This window comes from Aptenodytes patagonicus, chromosome W (assembly GCF_965638725.1).
Source record: "Aptenodytes patagonicus chromosome W, bAptPat1.pri.cur, whole genome shotgun sequence".
Lineage (NCBI taxonomy): Eukaryota > Metazoa > Chordata > Aves > Sphenisciformes > Spheniscidae > Aptenodytes > Aptenodytes patagonicus.
In genome coordinates, this window is record NC_134981.1 from 43,996,917 (window position 1) to 44,014,146 (window position 17,230).

The 17,230-nt window shown below is 43.7% G+C and overlaps 1 protein-coding gene across 1 annotated transcript in view; it reads left to right on the plus strand.

The window, feature by feature from the left end:
- The first annotated feature begins 1,410 nt into the window (after positions 1–1,410).
- Positions 1,411–17,230, plus strand: part of LOC143171898 (zinc finger protein 608-like) — a 135,694-nt gene continuing 119,874 nt past the window's right edge. The window contains exon 1 of the mRNA XM_076361066.1: positions 1,411–2,298. Within this exon, the coding sequence (XP_076217181.1) occupies positions 1,411–2,298 (888 nt within the window). The remainder of the gene's footprint in view (positions 2,299–17,230) is intronic.

Consider the following 17,230-nt stretch of genomic DNA (forward strand, 5'->3'; position numbering starts at 1 on the left):
GATGTTAGCACATTTTGTCTTAACACCCGGACGCCTGTAGGTTTGATCCATGGATCATTACTTGCTGATCAGGATGACTCTGAGGTCCAGGGCTTTTTTTAAGCAAGGAAGAAAAACTGAAAGAAAAAAAGACTTCTGATCTGTGCCCCAAAGTAGAGGGAGATATGTTATTGACTGATTTATACTGGCTGAGATGTTACTTGCTTTCTACTTCTTGATCACTTGCTCTTTAAGTAAAATGAGGCACAGAATTGTTGCTGAGACGAGTGGAAACAGCATTTTGATTTGCTGGTTTAATTAAAAAAAAAGGATTAAAGGTAAGCAATATGCCTATATATGTATAAATATTTGGACAGTCGACTATAAAAGGGAGAGATCCCTTTAAAAATCATTTTAACTAAGCTTTGTCAAACATGCATTCATTCACAGTCATTGAGGCCACCTTGGTGCAGATCAATTAAATGTATGTATGAATCAGTTTCCTGTAGAGTAAATAATACTATATTTAACAGACCTAACAATTTTGTGAACTAGGAGTACATTAGAACTGCTTTTAGAACTATTATCTTGATCATATTTTTAAAAGAAAGAAGACCTTTTTATTTCTTTTTTTTTTTTTAAACCTATGGGGTTTAATATGTTCCAGTAAACATTTGTATTTATAGGTTGTTGGTTTTTAACAGAAGCTGTATTGTGTCAAGGAAAACTAGGTTTCCCACTTTCCTTAGCGCCACCTCTCCCCGCCCCCCCCCCCCCCCCCCGCCCCCAATTAAGTAGAAGGGGTAATAGATAATATAGCAAAGTCACAAAACTTCAAGGGTCTGGTTTAAAGCCACAAAATCCATGGAATGCACTGAAGAGTGAATCTGTCATTTCTTTTTTCTCTTTTGTGCCTAGGTGGTGGTCCAGGGGGTTAGATTACAACTTGTGCTCCAACAGCTAGGCACCAGCCCTAAGTCTGAGATTTGTGGATTTAAATCACATAGTTAATTTTTTGTGGGTTTTTTTTCTTTCTTTCTTTTTCTTTTTTTTGGACATGACTTTAAGAGCGATCGTGGATGTTGAGATACAACTAGATTCAAGATGCTCACTATAAAAGCATCACAGCCATTGCCTCCAGTTTAACAAACTTAAAAACAAACCTGTGAAAATACGGAACTATTTTGTTCCCTCTACCTTGTCCCCTTTTTATTAGTCATTATTCTGGTAACACCCAAACAAGAAACATTTGACTTTTCCCCTTCTCGCAGGAAAAGGTGGACATGGACTGCAGGGTATAAACCTAGACATACCTGGAGGAGGAAGATAAGAAGAGTTAAATTTAAAAAAGCCCAACGGAGATAAACGAATGTCCCCACATCTCCAAAGGAAAGTTCATCGGATTTTTATTCTGGAGATCTCATCTTCAGGATGTCAGTGAATACTTCCACTGCAGGAAAAGGTGTGGATCCAAATGCAGTTGATGCTTATGACAGTGGCGATGATTGGGAAATCGGGGTTGGGAATTTAATAATTGATTTGGATGCTGATTTGGAGAAGGACAGACAGAAATTTGAGATGAATAATTCCACTAATATCACCACCACCAGCAGCAGCAACACCAGCTCCAAGGATTGTGGGGGTCTGGCTTCTAGTGGGGCTAATGCTACCTCAGCCTTAGCTGATGGCCTAAAATTTGCTTCTGTTCAGCCCTCTGCTCCCCAGGGGAGTTCCTCTCACAAAGAGACTAGCAAATCAAAAGTGAAAAGGAGCAGAACTTATAAGGATGCTAATAAATCTCTGCCTTCTGCTGCCTTGTATGGGATTCCTGAGATCAGCAGTGCTGGCAAGAGGCAGGAAGTCCAAGGGCGCCCTGGAGAGACAACTGGCATGAATTCAGCACTGGGTCAGAATGTGAGCAGTAACCTAAACAGCAATAACACCACCACCAGCAGCAACACTAGTGCCTCTCATGGGAAAAACAAAGAGGAGAAACCAGGTAAAAACCAGGGCAGCAGAGGCTCCAAGTGGGATAAGGATGTGGGGAAATCCAGGAAAGAGAAGCATCATGACCTGCAGCAGGGCCACCCCAATGGCAGTGGGGGTGGCAGCAGCCAAGCTTCCTCTGGGCACCTGTATGGCTATGGCGCCAAGGGAGGTGGTGGTGGGAGCAGCAGCCCCTTCCACTGCGCCTCCTCCACCGTGGGGGAGGTGAGCAAAAGTACCCTGGATTTGGGGTTATTGGGGAACTCTATTTTGGTAAAGAAGGAAGAGGAGGAGGAGAGCCACAGGCGAATCAAGAGACTGAAAACAGAAAAGGTAGGACAAGCTTCTCTCCATCCCTTTTCTTCTGTGTCTCCCTGTGTCTATGATAAACTTCCCACAACTGTGTGCTTGGCTCCTGTTGTTCTCTCAGTTGTGTATTTGTGACATGCATCTGTTCTTCCTCTAAAAAATCCCAAAAAACAAACCCCTTCCCTATACAGGAGACACCATGTTTTGAGTGTGCTTCTTTTCCTTTTGATTTCCCCTTCCCATCCCCAGACTTGGAGAACATTTCTATTTTGCGTTGTCTGCTCCTTTCGATTGCATTCACCCAAAAGGACAAACCCTGAGATGACCCTGACTGAGCTGTTCCTGATTTTAGCAGAGAGCAGTAGTGTTGGTACCAGTGGGATGGCATGTGTTTGCAGGCTGAAGGTTTGTGTGTTTGCCTGGGATGGTGGTGGTGGTGTGTATCTCAGGCTCCACCAGCAGTAGGTCTTGGAGCTGTATGTGCTGTCCCTTTGCTACAACACTGGCGGGTATTCGCGGTCATTCCTCTTCCAAAGTCTAAAGGGACCTTTTCTCCTTTGACCCCCTCTCTGGAGTTAAGATTGCATTTGGGAGAAGAGAGGCATCAACAGAGACCTGGGCTCTGTCGCTCCCCTTTGCAGAGATGCCGGATGTTTATTTTACTGGGGGCTCTTGCGGTGGTACAGCAGGCCAAAGGCCTCAGAAGCTGGTGTGGAGAATGGGGAGGAATGAGCCAGCAGACAGGTGGTGCCTCTGGTCCTCCTGAAAGGAGGAGGGGGATGCACCTTGTACTGAGATATGTGTGCAAAACAGCTTTCAGAACAGAGGGGAACAGTTTGTCTCTTGTTTGAGGGAGCTTTCTTAATCTGAGCCCCGTGGGTTCTTGGATGAGAACTGCTTGTTTATTGAGGGGTTGAAATGTATAAAAGAAATCGAATGAGGGTGTGTGCTTTTCTTCCTTTCTGTTAATGTATGAAGGATGCTCTCTGTAAGAATACATGGTCATGTATTCTTAGGGAAGGGTGGAGGGAGAACTTGGCTTTTGTTAGCACTCATTTAGGCAGGTTCTGGTATCAGCAGGATTTGTTCTGTTCAAAGGGCAGAAGGCAGCTTCTTGGGGATCTGGGGGGCTAGCGTTGGCCCAGGATTGCAAGTCAGATGAATTCTACAGGTTGTTAAACAAAGTCTACCTGAAAAGTAAAGCAAAAACACACACCCCTCAAATGAACAATTTTAGGGTGTTTGTGACTTGATTGTCTGCTTTTACAACTTCCCTGAGCAAACGTTCAGTGATGGGAAAACTTTTGGGTTGGTGTTAACTGTATGGCATGGTTTGCAAGTACCTGGGAGGACTGAAGATCTCAGGGAAGTTATGCCTTTTTATGACGTGTTTTTGGCTTTTTTATTTTTCAGTGATGTTGAAGGTTGTTTAATATTTAAGTAGACTTTTGAGGATTAGATTTGGGTGTTTGTCACATCAAATATTTGTTAAGAAAACTTGAAGATAATTTCAAGACCTTGCGTTTAAGACAAGGAGCAGATTAAATTTCATATTGTATGCATATTATTGCTTTTAAGATAGCATATCTACAGATGAATTTGAATGAGCCTTGTGACCTTTTCTAAACACAATTGAAAGAAAACCAGATTGCTTTAATTCATAGGTTTATATTTGCACTTTGATTTATGAAAGTTCTGTTCACTGTGAAAAGGTGTCCTAAAATTCTATCGTCTCTTTATTAACTTAGTACAGTAGACATTTACTTTTGTTGCCAATACTCTTCAAATTGCAGTTCTCTAATCCGCTTTAACTATTTAGATAAATTGCCCTAATCTGGTCTTCACAATGGTTGTGGTTAAAGAGTCAGCCATCTGATTGGATTCAGTGGCTGCCTGGAATGTGGGAGGTACTGCCATTCTGCAACCCCCTTAGCGTTTTAATCTTTCAGCTAAATGTTCACATTCAACAATTTTTTTTAGCTGGCAGTCTGAACATTTCAGTATCTCAAAAGCTGTTGTCATGGCAACAGAGGTTAGAGAGTGCTGTGGTTTCTCCAGTTTTTGTGTTCTTTTCACTCTGTAGTCACACAGGAAATTGTACAAAGTAAGTAATCGTTCATGTAATGTAAATTGGGTCATATGTAAATTAAGAGCAAACATATATGGAGTGGTTTAGAGACAGTAGTACACTTTGTGTTGTAGTTGCTGCTCTTCTAGGAGATTTAGAGCTTGCATTTCCAGTAACAGCCACTGCCCTGCTTTAATATAGGCTTCGCCCATTAGTCATGCAGTGTTGGCCGTTTTCTGGCATAATGGTGTGCTTGCTTGCTGTCTTAATAACATTCCTTAGTGTTTCTCTTCCTAAAGAATGTTCCTTTCAGCGCCCGTTGCTGACAATGGTTGCAACTTTAAACCTAGCCTGTGGTATTATTAGTGAAACTTCAGTGTTTTGTTTGCTGTTTTGGCTTTTTTCCAAATGTTTAATAATAATTGGAAAGATTTCTTTTAAAGGATTTTAGATTTGTTGTGTTCTTGCTTTAACTATTTACACACTAGAATATATATGCTATATTTGCACAAAACACCTTGTATTTGTAGATAAATATATAATTTTCAAGCCTGCATGTTAAAATCAATTTCCAGTTGTCTTAATGTTCATGAAAGACGTCTCATGAATTTGGATACTTTCTTCCTAGATACAAATGAGTTAATGCTGATTCAAAATCTGAAGGTTTTTGTATGTGATGTGGAATATTGCATTTGTTTACTGTTTCTGAAAAGCTTGGAGCAGATTCCCAAGAATTGTAGTCACTGTTTAATTTTCACAGCATGCTTCAGGTTTTAGTCTATTTATTCTGTTTCCTTGCTGCAGAAAGTAATGTAAAACATGATAAATTGGATCTTATGGAACCTAATTAAATCAATGACTCTGTTCTGCTGGCTCTTTTATGCAGAAACTGCAAGTATGTTGTAAAAATTACTACTCCCCTAATATGTGGATAAAGTCAAAGTATGCTGTAATTTTAAGATGTTTGAGCTATATTCGTGCAGCCCATTTTGTGGTTAAGCCACCAGTGACATGTCTGAATAAGTAGCTTTGACAGGTAGGCTAACTACTCCTAAAGATTTTTGGTGTTACAACCTGTCTCCATTCCTCATCCATGCTTTTTTAGCACAGTTACTGGGTGTTTGTCAGCATGAACTCTTCATTTGCTTTAGCTATGCTTTTGTAATTTTAACAGCTGTTACATTGAAAAGCGTTCAGATTATCTAGAAAGTTTTGCTTTGTATGTGTTACAGGGAGAATTTGGGTATTCAAGCAGGCACACTTTACTCTGAGATGGGAAAGTTATATTTGGTGTATGCAAATCTGTGCATTTAAATGAAAATAATACAGAAGATCTGAATGTATCGTCAGAGCTGTAAAAAAACAACCAAACAAAAAGTTGCCTTTTTAAATGAATCAATAGTAATATTCAGATTGGAATTTACTTCTCTTGTATTAGTGCATTGCTTTTCATTAAGACTGCATTTCACATCTGAAAGTTGTCAAGCAAATTAACATGTTGGCTGGTATTATTTATTTTATTCTTCTTATAGCAGAAATGAGGGTGTTTTCCACTTCATTGGGAAATTGTGTACATTTTACCTATTGATGTAAATCATTTAAGTACATGCTTTGATTAATGATGTTATGGAGATATGCTTTTCATGTACTTTTCTAGCTGGCCTTGGCTCTAGTTTATTCACTGTGAAATAAAAGGGCAAGGAGGTCACTTGCTGTAATTAAAGAACAAAGTCTATTGTTATTTGACAGCAAACTGTTTTGAAAGCTACATAAGATTTGGCTGTTAAAAACACCGGTAACTATGGGTCTCTAACAATAAGAAGCTCAGTCATTGAAGAATTTATAATAGTAAATTACCTCCTGCAGGCAAACACAATCAGGGGCAGTTCTTCAAAGATCTTACTATTTGGCTAGAACCTGAATTATTTTGACAGTTCTGTCAATTTTTCCCTAAGAGGTAAAAAGAAGGAAAAAAAAAAAGACTCTCAAAGGATAACTTTAGCAAGCTCTGATCAGTCACCTAACTGTATATGATAAAACCATTGACTAATGGACTCTCTCCATGCAGAGAGTTTTCTGCTCTTCAGAGAAGTGTTCTAGAATTGTTGTTAGCTGAAAAATTATTCTTTTAAAGATAACTTAAGTTCTGAACTGTTAGGCAATGACATGCCTGACTGCAGCCTATGAGCTCTGGATAAAACACCATCCAGCCTTTTTTTGAGGTCTTTTATTGAAGCTAATGACAGGTCTTGTGACACCCTGAGATGAATGACATTATCTCTGAGTGGTCTGACAGGAAATAGGCATGGTGAAGCTGCAGGGAGGATCTGCTATACTTCTGGCAAGAGAGTAAAGCTTGGACCCCCTGGTTGTGATCATTAACACATAATGCATTCCTGCTTCTCCTATGAAGGCCTTGGTAATTGGAAAGCTATTTCATCAACAACAACTTAAATCATAAATCTGAAATGCAAAGTTTTTCTTGCATGCTAAAACTTGTGTGTTTTTTCATAAGAAATGTGTGATCTAGTTTTAAAAGGTGTTAGTTCTAGGCTCTAATACTGACATTTATGGGAGAGTCTGTGGCCTGCTTTCTGTTAATTCGAACACATTCTTTGGATGTTGAATGCAGTGTTCCCCTCTATTTTGTCTTTGTTATCTGTGTGATTTGCATTTGTATAAGTAGACTAAATGCTGTTTGCTTCAGTGAGAGCAGTATTTATCCTGTGCTTGCTTTGTAAAACAGGTGGATTAAAAAAAAAAAGGCAAGCAAACCCACAGCAGTGAAAATTACATTTCCTTAGATAAAATACTGTTGAGGGTACAGTGGGAGGGCAGAACGTAATGGTACCTATTATAAACTGAAAACCTGACATGGTACAGAGCTACACAGCTCTGCCTGTGTTTCTCTCTAGTAGCACTTTGCTGACCATGTCCAGAAAATCCATCAGCATGTTCTTTGCCAGCAGGCCTGACAGTTGGCTGGTCCCAGTGGCATGTTTATATGTTCTCAATTTGCTGTGGTCAATATGGGGAGTTACTGGATCTCAGAACACTTGTGTATGTCTTGCTGACTTAATTTGCTACTCAGGTTATTTCAAGACCTTGATCCAGTTGAGAGCTAGACTGGAGGACATTTGTACGCATCCACTTGTTAAAATCCAAGCAGAGAGGTAGGAGAGCAGGTGATCTGAGACATCCTTGAAATGGTGTCAAGTGTGAGGTTAATATTAAGCAAAATACAAAATTGTATCCAGGCACCCTTTTCCCCCCCTCTGAAGCCACTAAGATTACTCGTGTCCAGGAAACACGCATGGGATTAAAGGCCACAGAACATGGTCTGTAAAATACTAGATCAGAAGACTAGCCTGAAGAGAGGGCATATAGAAACGGAGGCAGGAAACACAGGCCAAATGTATTTAGAATCAGAGTTCCCTTCAAAATGCCCAGTGTGTCAGCAGTGTCTTGACAGACCATGCAATTTTGTTTACCTTTTGAACCATAGTATTTGTTATAATGGTCTTGTTGAAGCGTTCTTTCTACTTATGGGCTGTGTTTCTCCAAGTCTTGGTGTTACTGGTACCTGTGGTATCTGAGCACATTACAAGCATTATCAGGAATAAGGTCTCAGAATTGCTAACATTTCTGCTAACAGGAATACCACCTTCACTTCTAGTTTGGATAAAGACATATAGTTATATAGTTTGGACTTCCATCACCCACCCTTGCAAAAAAGTTAGATCACTTCCATGTCTATTTAGGCAGATGTGTGTATTGACTTTGCTGAGTCTTCTGTACTTCTCAGTTATACTGCTCACTTACATAGTTTGAATTGCATGTCAGCCATATATTCCAGATTTGTTCCATGGTATACAATTGGGATTGCTGAATATAATCAAGAGTTTTAGAGTCAACCTTGCTCTGAGCTAAGATACTTCCTGTTGGACACAGAAAGATGATCCAACAACCAGGTCATTCTTTACTTAATATGCTTAGCACTATACCAGCTTTACATTGTACTTACATAATGTTATAGCATACACTGGTATATCGCTGCATTTCCACAAAAGGTTGGAGAGATTATCTGGCTTCTTAATTGTGCTTTATTTCTTATAATAGAAATACACCCTCATGAATCCTTAGATAGTGTCACACTTGTGGATCTGTGGATGCAGTGACTTCAGCTGAAGTAGGGCCATAGTTTTGCTAAAATACTGTGTTTGTTTTAGTAAGTTTACATGTCAAGTAATTGTTTATTTCTTAATAATAATCAGAGGAATTATATTGATCATGCTTTTTTATTTTGGTCTGTACATTCCCTGTTAGGTAAAAGATAGCAAAATGGCAGTCCTTGAAAGTTTTTGATGATGATGTAATTACAAAATGTAAATACCTTTCTAAAATTTAGAAATTATTATTTATATTTCTTCATTCTTTTTTAAATTTGACAAACTTTACTTGTTTTTCCCCTTTTCACACTAGAATGTTTCTGCCCAATGGAGATCTTCTGTGGTGCAGTGTTTAACCAAAGTGACTAATAATACAAGCTATCATTTTTTAATTTGCTTAAAAATATGTTTCAAATAAGATAATTTGAATAAAGATAATTACCAGTTTTCATAGCAAGACTTGAGAGGTTTACCATAAAATGAGATTTTAAATCACAGGAATTTTTTTTTGTTACATTCACGAAATAAAACCACAATTTACTGCAGGCTATGAGTAGCCATTTGGGCAAATATGAAGATCAGACTATTAACTTTTCATTGGGCTGTATCCAAAGTTTCACTAAGCTCTCCCTGTTGCATTTTCTCTTTTAATTCTGACTAAATGGTCTTGGCAATTGGAACAAAGTCTTTACATTGAATGAAAGGGGGTCTTTGCTCACGAGCTAGCGGAGCTGATTGACAGAGCTTTAAACTAGGCTTGAAGGGGGAGGGGGATAATATCAGGCTTGCCCGTGACAAGCTGTGGGATGACACGCCAAGGTTAGAGGGACGGGGTGCTAGCGAGGGCCTCAGCCTGTTGCTCCGAGACATGCTGGGTACACTGGAGCACACTTGAAGTCTTATGGAGATGAGCCAGGGGCTCCTGAGGTAATAGGAGCCAACAGGGAAACACCAGTGAAATACCTCAAAGGAATTAAGGGGTGTTCCTCTAAAAAGGTGACACAGCTGACAGCCCAGCTGAAGTGCCTCTACACCAATGCATGCAGCATGGGCAACAAACAGGAGGAGTTGGAAGCCACCGTGCTGCTAGAAAGCTACGACCTAGCTGCCATTACTGAAACTTGGTGGGACGAATCCCATGACTGGAGTGCTGCTATCGATGGCTACAGGCTGTTCAGAAGGGACAGGCAAGGAAGGAGGGGCGGAGGGGTTGCCCTCTACATCAAGAAATGGATGGATTGTGAAGAGCTGTCTCTGAAGAATAGCCACGAGCAGGTTGAAAGCTTATGGGTAAGAATTAGAGACCGAGGCAACAAAGGGAACCTTGTGGTTGGTGTCTACTACAGGCCGCCCGATCAAGGGGAGCCTATTGACGAAGCCTTCTTACTCCAGCTACAGGAGGCATTGCGCTCGCAGGCTCTCGTCCTGCTGGGGGACTTCAACCACCCCGACATCTGCTGGAAAAATAGCATGGCGAGCTGTAGGCTGTGGGGGTGAAAAGCGGCACGGACTCCGGCAGACACGGCAACCAAAGACCTTTATTGCTTTTTGTTAGCATCTTTTATAGCAAGCAGAAGTATACACGCGCTACCTGCAGCTTGCAGATAGGTTATAGCCTTGTGTTCACGCGCATCTATGCTCTAGCAGATTGGCCCGTTCTTCCTGATCATGCGAAATGCCTTCATGGTCTTTATCTTGTTTTTCTCCTTCCAGCTGCACATTCCTTTCTCTGTTATTTTCTGCTTAAGTGCCTTGTCATGCCAGGTGGTACAGTGTTTGCTCATTAAAATCAAACTCAGGAATGTCCGTTAGTGAGATTCCCATCCCCACATCTCCCCCTTTTTGTTTTACTAGAAACACTGCTGAAACAGATCTTTCAATCATTTTTCGCATACCTTGTAACAGACACGGCACACAAACCAGGATGCAAAGGAACGTTACTAAGCATAGCCCTCCTAGCTTGGCTAGTCCTTTTAACCAGCCACTTAGACCCCATTTCCCGAATAATTTATCCAGCCAGTCCCAGGGGTCTTCCACTCTTAGCTTCTGTACTCCTTCCTTCAACATCTGAATGCTGCGGTGAATTGATTCCGAATGATCAGATAGGTTCATACAACACATTCCCTCCAACTCTTCACACCCATGGCCTTGCGCTAAAAGCAAAAAATCTATCACTGCTCTATTTTGCAAAGTAGCATGTCGTATAGAATCTACATCCATTAGTAATCCTGTTAGTGCTTCAGAGGTTGCGTTTGATTGTTTCGCTAGCCAACATCCTAATTTATTTAATGTGACCAAACTCTTTGCTGCTGCGACACCTGGAGCCAAGATTGCAACCGCAGCTACAGTGTTCCGGTTCCATAGGTCGACAGCATCATCACATTGTGAAGTGTAGGCATGTGCTCCGCGCTTACTGCGCGTCTTAGAGGTGCCCCTTCTGTGGTCTAGGATCATAGATGTGTTTGGCATTAGTAGAGTTAATCTTCCCAACGAACACGGCCCACCTTTAATATGAGAGGGAATGCCAGGCCAGGCTCAGGAAACATTGGCCCCTGAATAATTGAAATACAAACACCAATCCATTTTTATGGACCCTAATAGCTCGAGTTCCTGAGGTTCTATTGGCAAGTGATTAAGATGTGGTAGGCATCCATCCCAATTGTCAGTGGCGTGTCGTCCCCCCCCGCAGGCCTCCTTGAAAGGACTAATCAGGCCCGAGTCCCAATTATCTAAAGGAAGCCCCACTAGGCAGGTAGAAAAGGGGTTGCCGGGGGAAGATATCGACAGGCAGATGGAATCCTGTCCTGTCTGATTGGCTAGAGTTACCCAAACATTTTCCTTCGGCTGTGAGGGTGCCCATAACGCAGCAACTGCACACAGTGATACCAGCCACAAGACACCCCCCCATACTGGCGTCATGGTTTACGTTCTCTTTTTGTTCCGTTTCCACCCAAATCATTTGTCACACTGTCATTTGGTACTTTCCCAGTCCATTTCCCACACAGTCCACAGCTGGGGGACACCATGTGATCTCCCACACACTAGCTGTAGATTCTGTGGTTCGGCGCTCCCGGTGGTATGCCCTTTACACCTTGTGCACCTTTCCGCCCGGAACTGAGAGTGACAATACCAGTTTCTTTCGCAATTATCGTATTTGCACAAAGTCCATGCGTGATGTGTTTATCCGGGACACTGGAGGCAGGGAATTCCTGTCACCTCTCGATTATCCAGTTGACTCTTCTCCGCCGCCTGGTGTTCCCAGTCCACGGCTAATGGCAACCCACTTGGTCCTCTATATACCCCGACATGGCCTGGCCCACTAGGTGGTTCCCCGAATATCGAATGAGATACTTTGTGTAAGTCCCAGTAATCTACTTCAAACCATTGATGCATCTGTGGGCTCCTTGGGCTCCTTGTCCAGATATGGTCAAACGCAGCGGGCAGGTATCCATCGGGGTCCACGATCTGTGGAAACACAAGCATATCCTCTCCCCCATGTTATAAGATCATAAGGGCCTTCCCATTGGCTATTTTCCAATGACTTGACCCACACCCGAGCCCTTTCTCCTACCAGAGAAGCTGAGTTACAAGATGTAAAGTGTCTCGCTATTACCGTGTTAGGGCTGCCAACTGCTGTCCTGTCTTTCCTTATTGTAAGATGATTTAACACATATATTGCTTTATGGAGGCGGGCTTGCGGTGATTCCCCTAGCATTCCCCCTTTTTGTTTTTGTAGTAGCTGCTTGAGAGTGAGATGAGCCCGCTCAACGATACCCTGGCTCTGAGGGGAATAAGGGATACCAGTGATATGTTGAATGCCCCATTGTGCCAAAAAGGCCTGCGTTTTTGCGCTTATGTACCCGGGCCCATTGTCTGTTTTGATCTGGTGTGGAACCCCTAGAGCAGCAAAGGCCCCTTTCCAGTGCCGTAAAATATCTTTGCTTTTTTCTCCGGTCTCTGCGGTCGCCCATAGAGCTCCGGAGAATGTATCGATGGAAACATGCACATATTTTTGTTTGCCAAATTCTCCGATATGAGTAACATCGGATTGCCAAATCTGTAGGGCCTTTTCTCCTCGGGGATTTACCCCTGTTTGGGGTATGGGAACTAATTGCTGACAGTCAGGACACATTTGTACAATACTTTGTGCCGTGTCCCAAGTCAACCCAAATTGTCGACGCAGCATTCGGGCAGATTGATGGAAAAACTCGTGCGACAATCGGGCTTGTGTAGAAACGTCTGGTACAGGGACTGTCCATACGGGGGCAGCGAGACGATCAGCTTGCGCATTCCCTTCTGATATAAACCCTGGGAGGGAGGTATGACTCCTCACGTGGAGCACGTAATACGGGTTTACGCGGCGATTCAACAAGTCCCATACCTGTTTGAACATTAAAAACACAGGTTCGTTATCAACTTCTTTGAGCCAAGCCTTTACCAAGCGCCTGACAACGTTGGCGACGTACTGAGAATCAGTAACCAAATTTAATGGCATCTCCCATTGGCGAAAGACCTGAATTACTGCGTATATTTCCACCAGCTGAGGACTTCCTACAACATGGTGAACTTGATGTTTCCATTCCCCTTTTTCACACCACACTATAACTGCCTTACCTGTTCGTCCTGATCCATCGGTGAATAAGGTGGGTCCTTCGACAGGTACCTCCTTACTCAACGATTCAGGAATTATACTAATTTCCTCATTAAGGGAGAATAATTTGTGAGATGGATAGTGAATTAGAGTTTGTCCCTTAAAGTTTTCCAGCGCTATCTGTAGTTCTAGGCTATTAGCCTCACACCAATTAAGGTGGTCTTTAGTCAGTGGGAGATAAATTGTTTTAAGATCTGTGCCCGTTAATTCCAAACATCGCGCGCGTCCCTTTCGCACAAGCATCGAAAACATTTCCACCCTTGTCACTATCATTTTTGGTGCTTGATGCGGCAGGAATACCCACTCAATGATGGCTAAGGGATCCTGGGTACCCTTGGTGTCCCATTGGCCTAAGAGGCCCACTGCTTGTCTGGACTGATTTAGGACATACAAGTTAACTCCCAATCCTTCAATTACGCGTTGTGCCTGCCTCTCGGTAAGCGCCTGTGATATTTTTCCTAGCGCTTGTTAGGCCTCTATCGTTAATTCTCGTGGAGATGTCAACTCAGGATTACCCTTTAACAACTTGAACAGTGGGTTTAACATGTCATTATCTATTCCCAGCAATGGGCGCACCCAATTGATAGTCCCTACTAGTTTTTGCAAGTCATTCGGTGTCTTAATGTTAGATTGCAAGGTTATGGGTTGGGGCTGTATCGTATGTTCCAAAATCTTCCACCCCAAGTACTTCCACGGGGCTTGCACTTGCACCTTTTCAGGAGCTATTTGCAAGCCGTATGTCTTTAACCCCTGCAACATATCTTTCATAACTGTGACCAGTTCCTTTGGGTCCCGTCCGGCGATTAAAATATCGTCCATGTAGTGATAACAAATTAAGTCAGGATATTTGTTTCTTATGGGCGACAACGCACGCGCAACATACATTTGACATATTGTGGGACTGTTTTTCATGCCCTGGGGCAACACCGTCCAATGATATCGCAACCCAGGCCCTTGATGGTTTACAACTGGGAGAGAGAAGGCAAATCTGGGAGCATCTTCCGGCGCTAAGGGAATCGTGAAAAAGCAGTCTTTCAAATCGATAATCACAATGTCCCATTGACGAGGTATCAATGTTGGTGAAGGCATACCTGGTTGCAATGTCCCCATATCATGGCATTTACTTGCCATAAATCATGTAGAAGTCTCCATTTGCCACTTTTCTTTTTTATAACAAACACTGGGGTGTTCCAGGCGCTGGTGGTGGGAACCAGATGTCCTTGACTCACTTGCTTGTCCACTAATGTCCGCAACACGTCGGCCTTTTCCTGTGATAGGGGCCACTGATCCACCCACACTGGCTGATCGGTGAGCCATGTGAGTCGAACGGTGGGCCGAGCGCCAGTGACCCCCGCTAAAAATGTTGATGCGAATCAGCAGTGCCAATCACTAGTCCCCAAGTGCTCAAGACATCTCGTCCCCACAGGTTTAACGGCGCAGGAACCACAAAAGGTCGAATAGTTGCAACCTGTCCTTCCGGGCTTACAATCTGTATTAAGTTGGCACTCTGCCTGGACGTCGACAGGCCTCCGATTCCCACTAGCCCTGTGTTGACCGGGATGGTTTCCCATGATCCAGGCCACTTTGCAGTACTGATGATAGTAACGTCTGCCCCTGTATCTATCATTCCCTTCACTACCAGTTGTTCCGGTTTGCTGCCTTTATTCTTTAGAGCGCAGGTCAAAGTGGGCTGAGTTCTTTGGACAAGCTGAGTCCAAAAAATATTTGGTTCACCTGTGGACCCAAATCCACCAGCTCCCCGGGAAATAGGATCCCGATTACGAACCATACTCTTAAAAGGAACTAGCTGTGCAATCCTGCTTCCAGCTGGAATAAATACTGGAGGAGAGGGGGTCCATAGCAATGCTTGCAGCTGTCCCGTATAATCAGAGTCGATAACCCCAGGTAACACAAACAAACCCTGCATAGTAGCACTGGACCTCCCCACCAATAGGGCACTCAGCCCCTGGCCAAGGGGGCCTCTCACATTGAGGGGCACCCTGTGCACAGTCTGATCGTTTATAGAGAGATTGGTGGCTGTGGAGACATCCACTCCGGCACTGCCGATGGTTCTGGCCTTGAGGTGATCCAGGCCTGCTGAGACAGCGGTCTCATGGGGTTTTGGGGTTGGGGATTTTGGGGTGGCATTTGTGTCGGTGCGCGCCCCCACCTCGCGCTCGACTTCCCGTTTCCCGACAAGGGTCGACCGCAGAGATCGTACTTTGACCGGCATTGATTAACATAGTACCTCCCCTTGCGGCAGCGCGGGCAAATACCAGGAGGCTGCTGAATTCCTTCCGATCCTCCCTTCTGTACAGGATTCTCAGGACATTGCCGTTTAAAATGCCCCAAGTTTCCACAGTGGAAACACGCTTTGTTACCGGGACGCAAGGCAGCGGCTAAACAGGCTGCAAAAACCTCATGTGTAATTGAACCCACACGATTGCACGCGTCAAGCATGTCTATTATGGTCGGATTTCGCAATGTCTGTAAGACTCTTTTACAGTCCTCATTGGCATTTTCTATAGCCAATTTCATAAGCAATGCCTCTTTGGCTTCAGGATTTTGTATTTGTTTTTGAATAGCTTCTTGGAGCTTGTCGATAAAATCCATGTAAGGTTCGTTGGCCCCTTGCTTAATGCTAGTAAAAGATTTTACCGGTCGTCCTGTATCAGGGACCTTTACCATTGCTTGAAACGCAAGGTCTGCTGATTGTCTTAAAATTTCAGGCACCAGCCGTGCCTGCAGTTGCGGCGTATTGACAGGGTCCTCCCCCATTAACTGAGCAAGTCCCGCGCCCCATAGCGGGTCTCCCGCTCGCTGTTAAAAGCAGTAGCCGAATCAAGGGGAATTCCCTTTCGTTTTAGCCATGAAAGCAATAGGCGGAGGGTATGGTCATCATACTTAACTCCACACTTTTCTAACAGTTTCTTAATAATACATAGTATAGATTCCTCCTCCTTAGTTAGTTGCGATCCCATTTTAAGTTTCCCAGCTGCTCACCTCTGCTCCAACGAGGCGATGATTCAAAGTTCCGGCTCCAGCTCTTTCCTGAGACTGCTCTGTCTCCCGCTGGCTGTGGCTCGTTCAGCTGGCTCCCCACCGGTGCTCTGTTCCAGCATTTTCGCCCCACGTTGGGCGCCATTTGTGGGGGTGAAAAGCGGCACGGACTCCGGCAGACACGGCAACCAAAGACCTTTATTGCTCTTTGTTAGCATCTTTTATAGCAAGCAGAAGTATACACGCGCTACCTGCAGCTTGCAGATAGGTTATAGCCTTGTGTTCACGCGCATCTATGCTCTAGCAGATTGGCCCGTTCTTCCTGATCATGCGAAATGCCTTCATGGTCTTTATCTTGTTTTTCTCCTTCCAGCTGCACATTCCTTTCTCTGTTATTTTCTGCTTAAGTGCCTTGTCATGCCAGGTGGTACAGTGTTTGCTCATTAAAATCAAACTCAGGAATGTCCGTTAGTGAGATTCCCATCCCCACAGTAGGCAGTCCAGGAGACTCCTGGAGTGCATTGAGGATAACTTCTTAAGCCAGGTAATAGACAGCCCTACCAGAGGGGATGCGTTACTGGACCTGTTGGTCACCAACGCAAGTGAGCTAATTGGTGACGTCAAGACTGGAGGCAGCCTGGGCTGCAGTGATCATGCACTGGTGGAGTTCACAGTCCTGAGGGATATGGGTCAGGCGAAGAGTAAAGTCAGGACCCTGAATTGTAGGAAAGCAAACTTCCAGCTGTTCAAGGAGTTAGTCAATAGGACCCCCTGGGAAACTCCCCTCAGGGACAAGGGAGCAGAACAGAGCTGCCAGATCTTTAAGGATGCTGTCCATAGAGTGCAAGAGCTCTCGATCCCCAGGTGTAAGAAATCAGGAAAGGAAGGCAAGACACTGGCATGGATGAGTCAAGACCTGCTGGTCAAACTAAAGGGCAAGAAGGAAATGCACAGGCAGTGGAAGCAGGGACAGGTATCCTGGAAAGAGTATAGGGACGCTGCCCGGTTGTGTAGGGATGGGGTCAGGAAGGCCAAGGCGTGGCTGGAGCTGAACTTGGCAAGGGACGC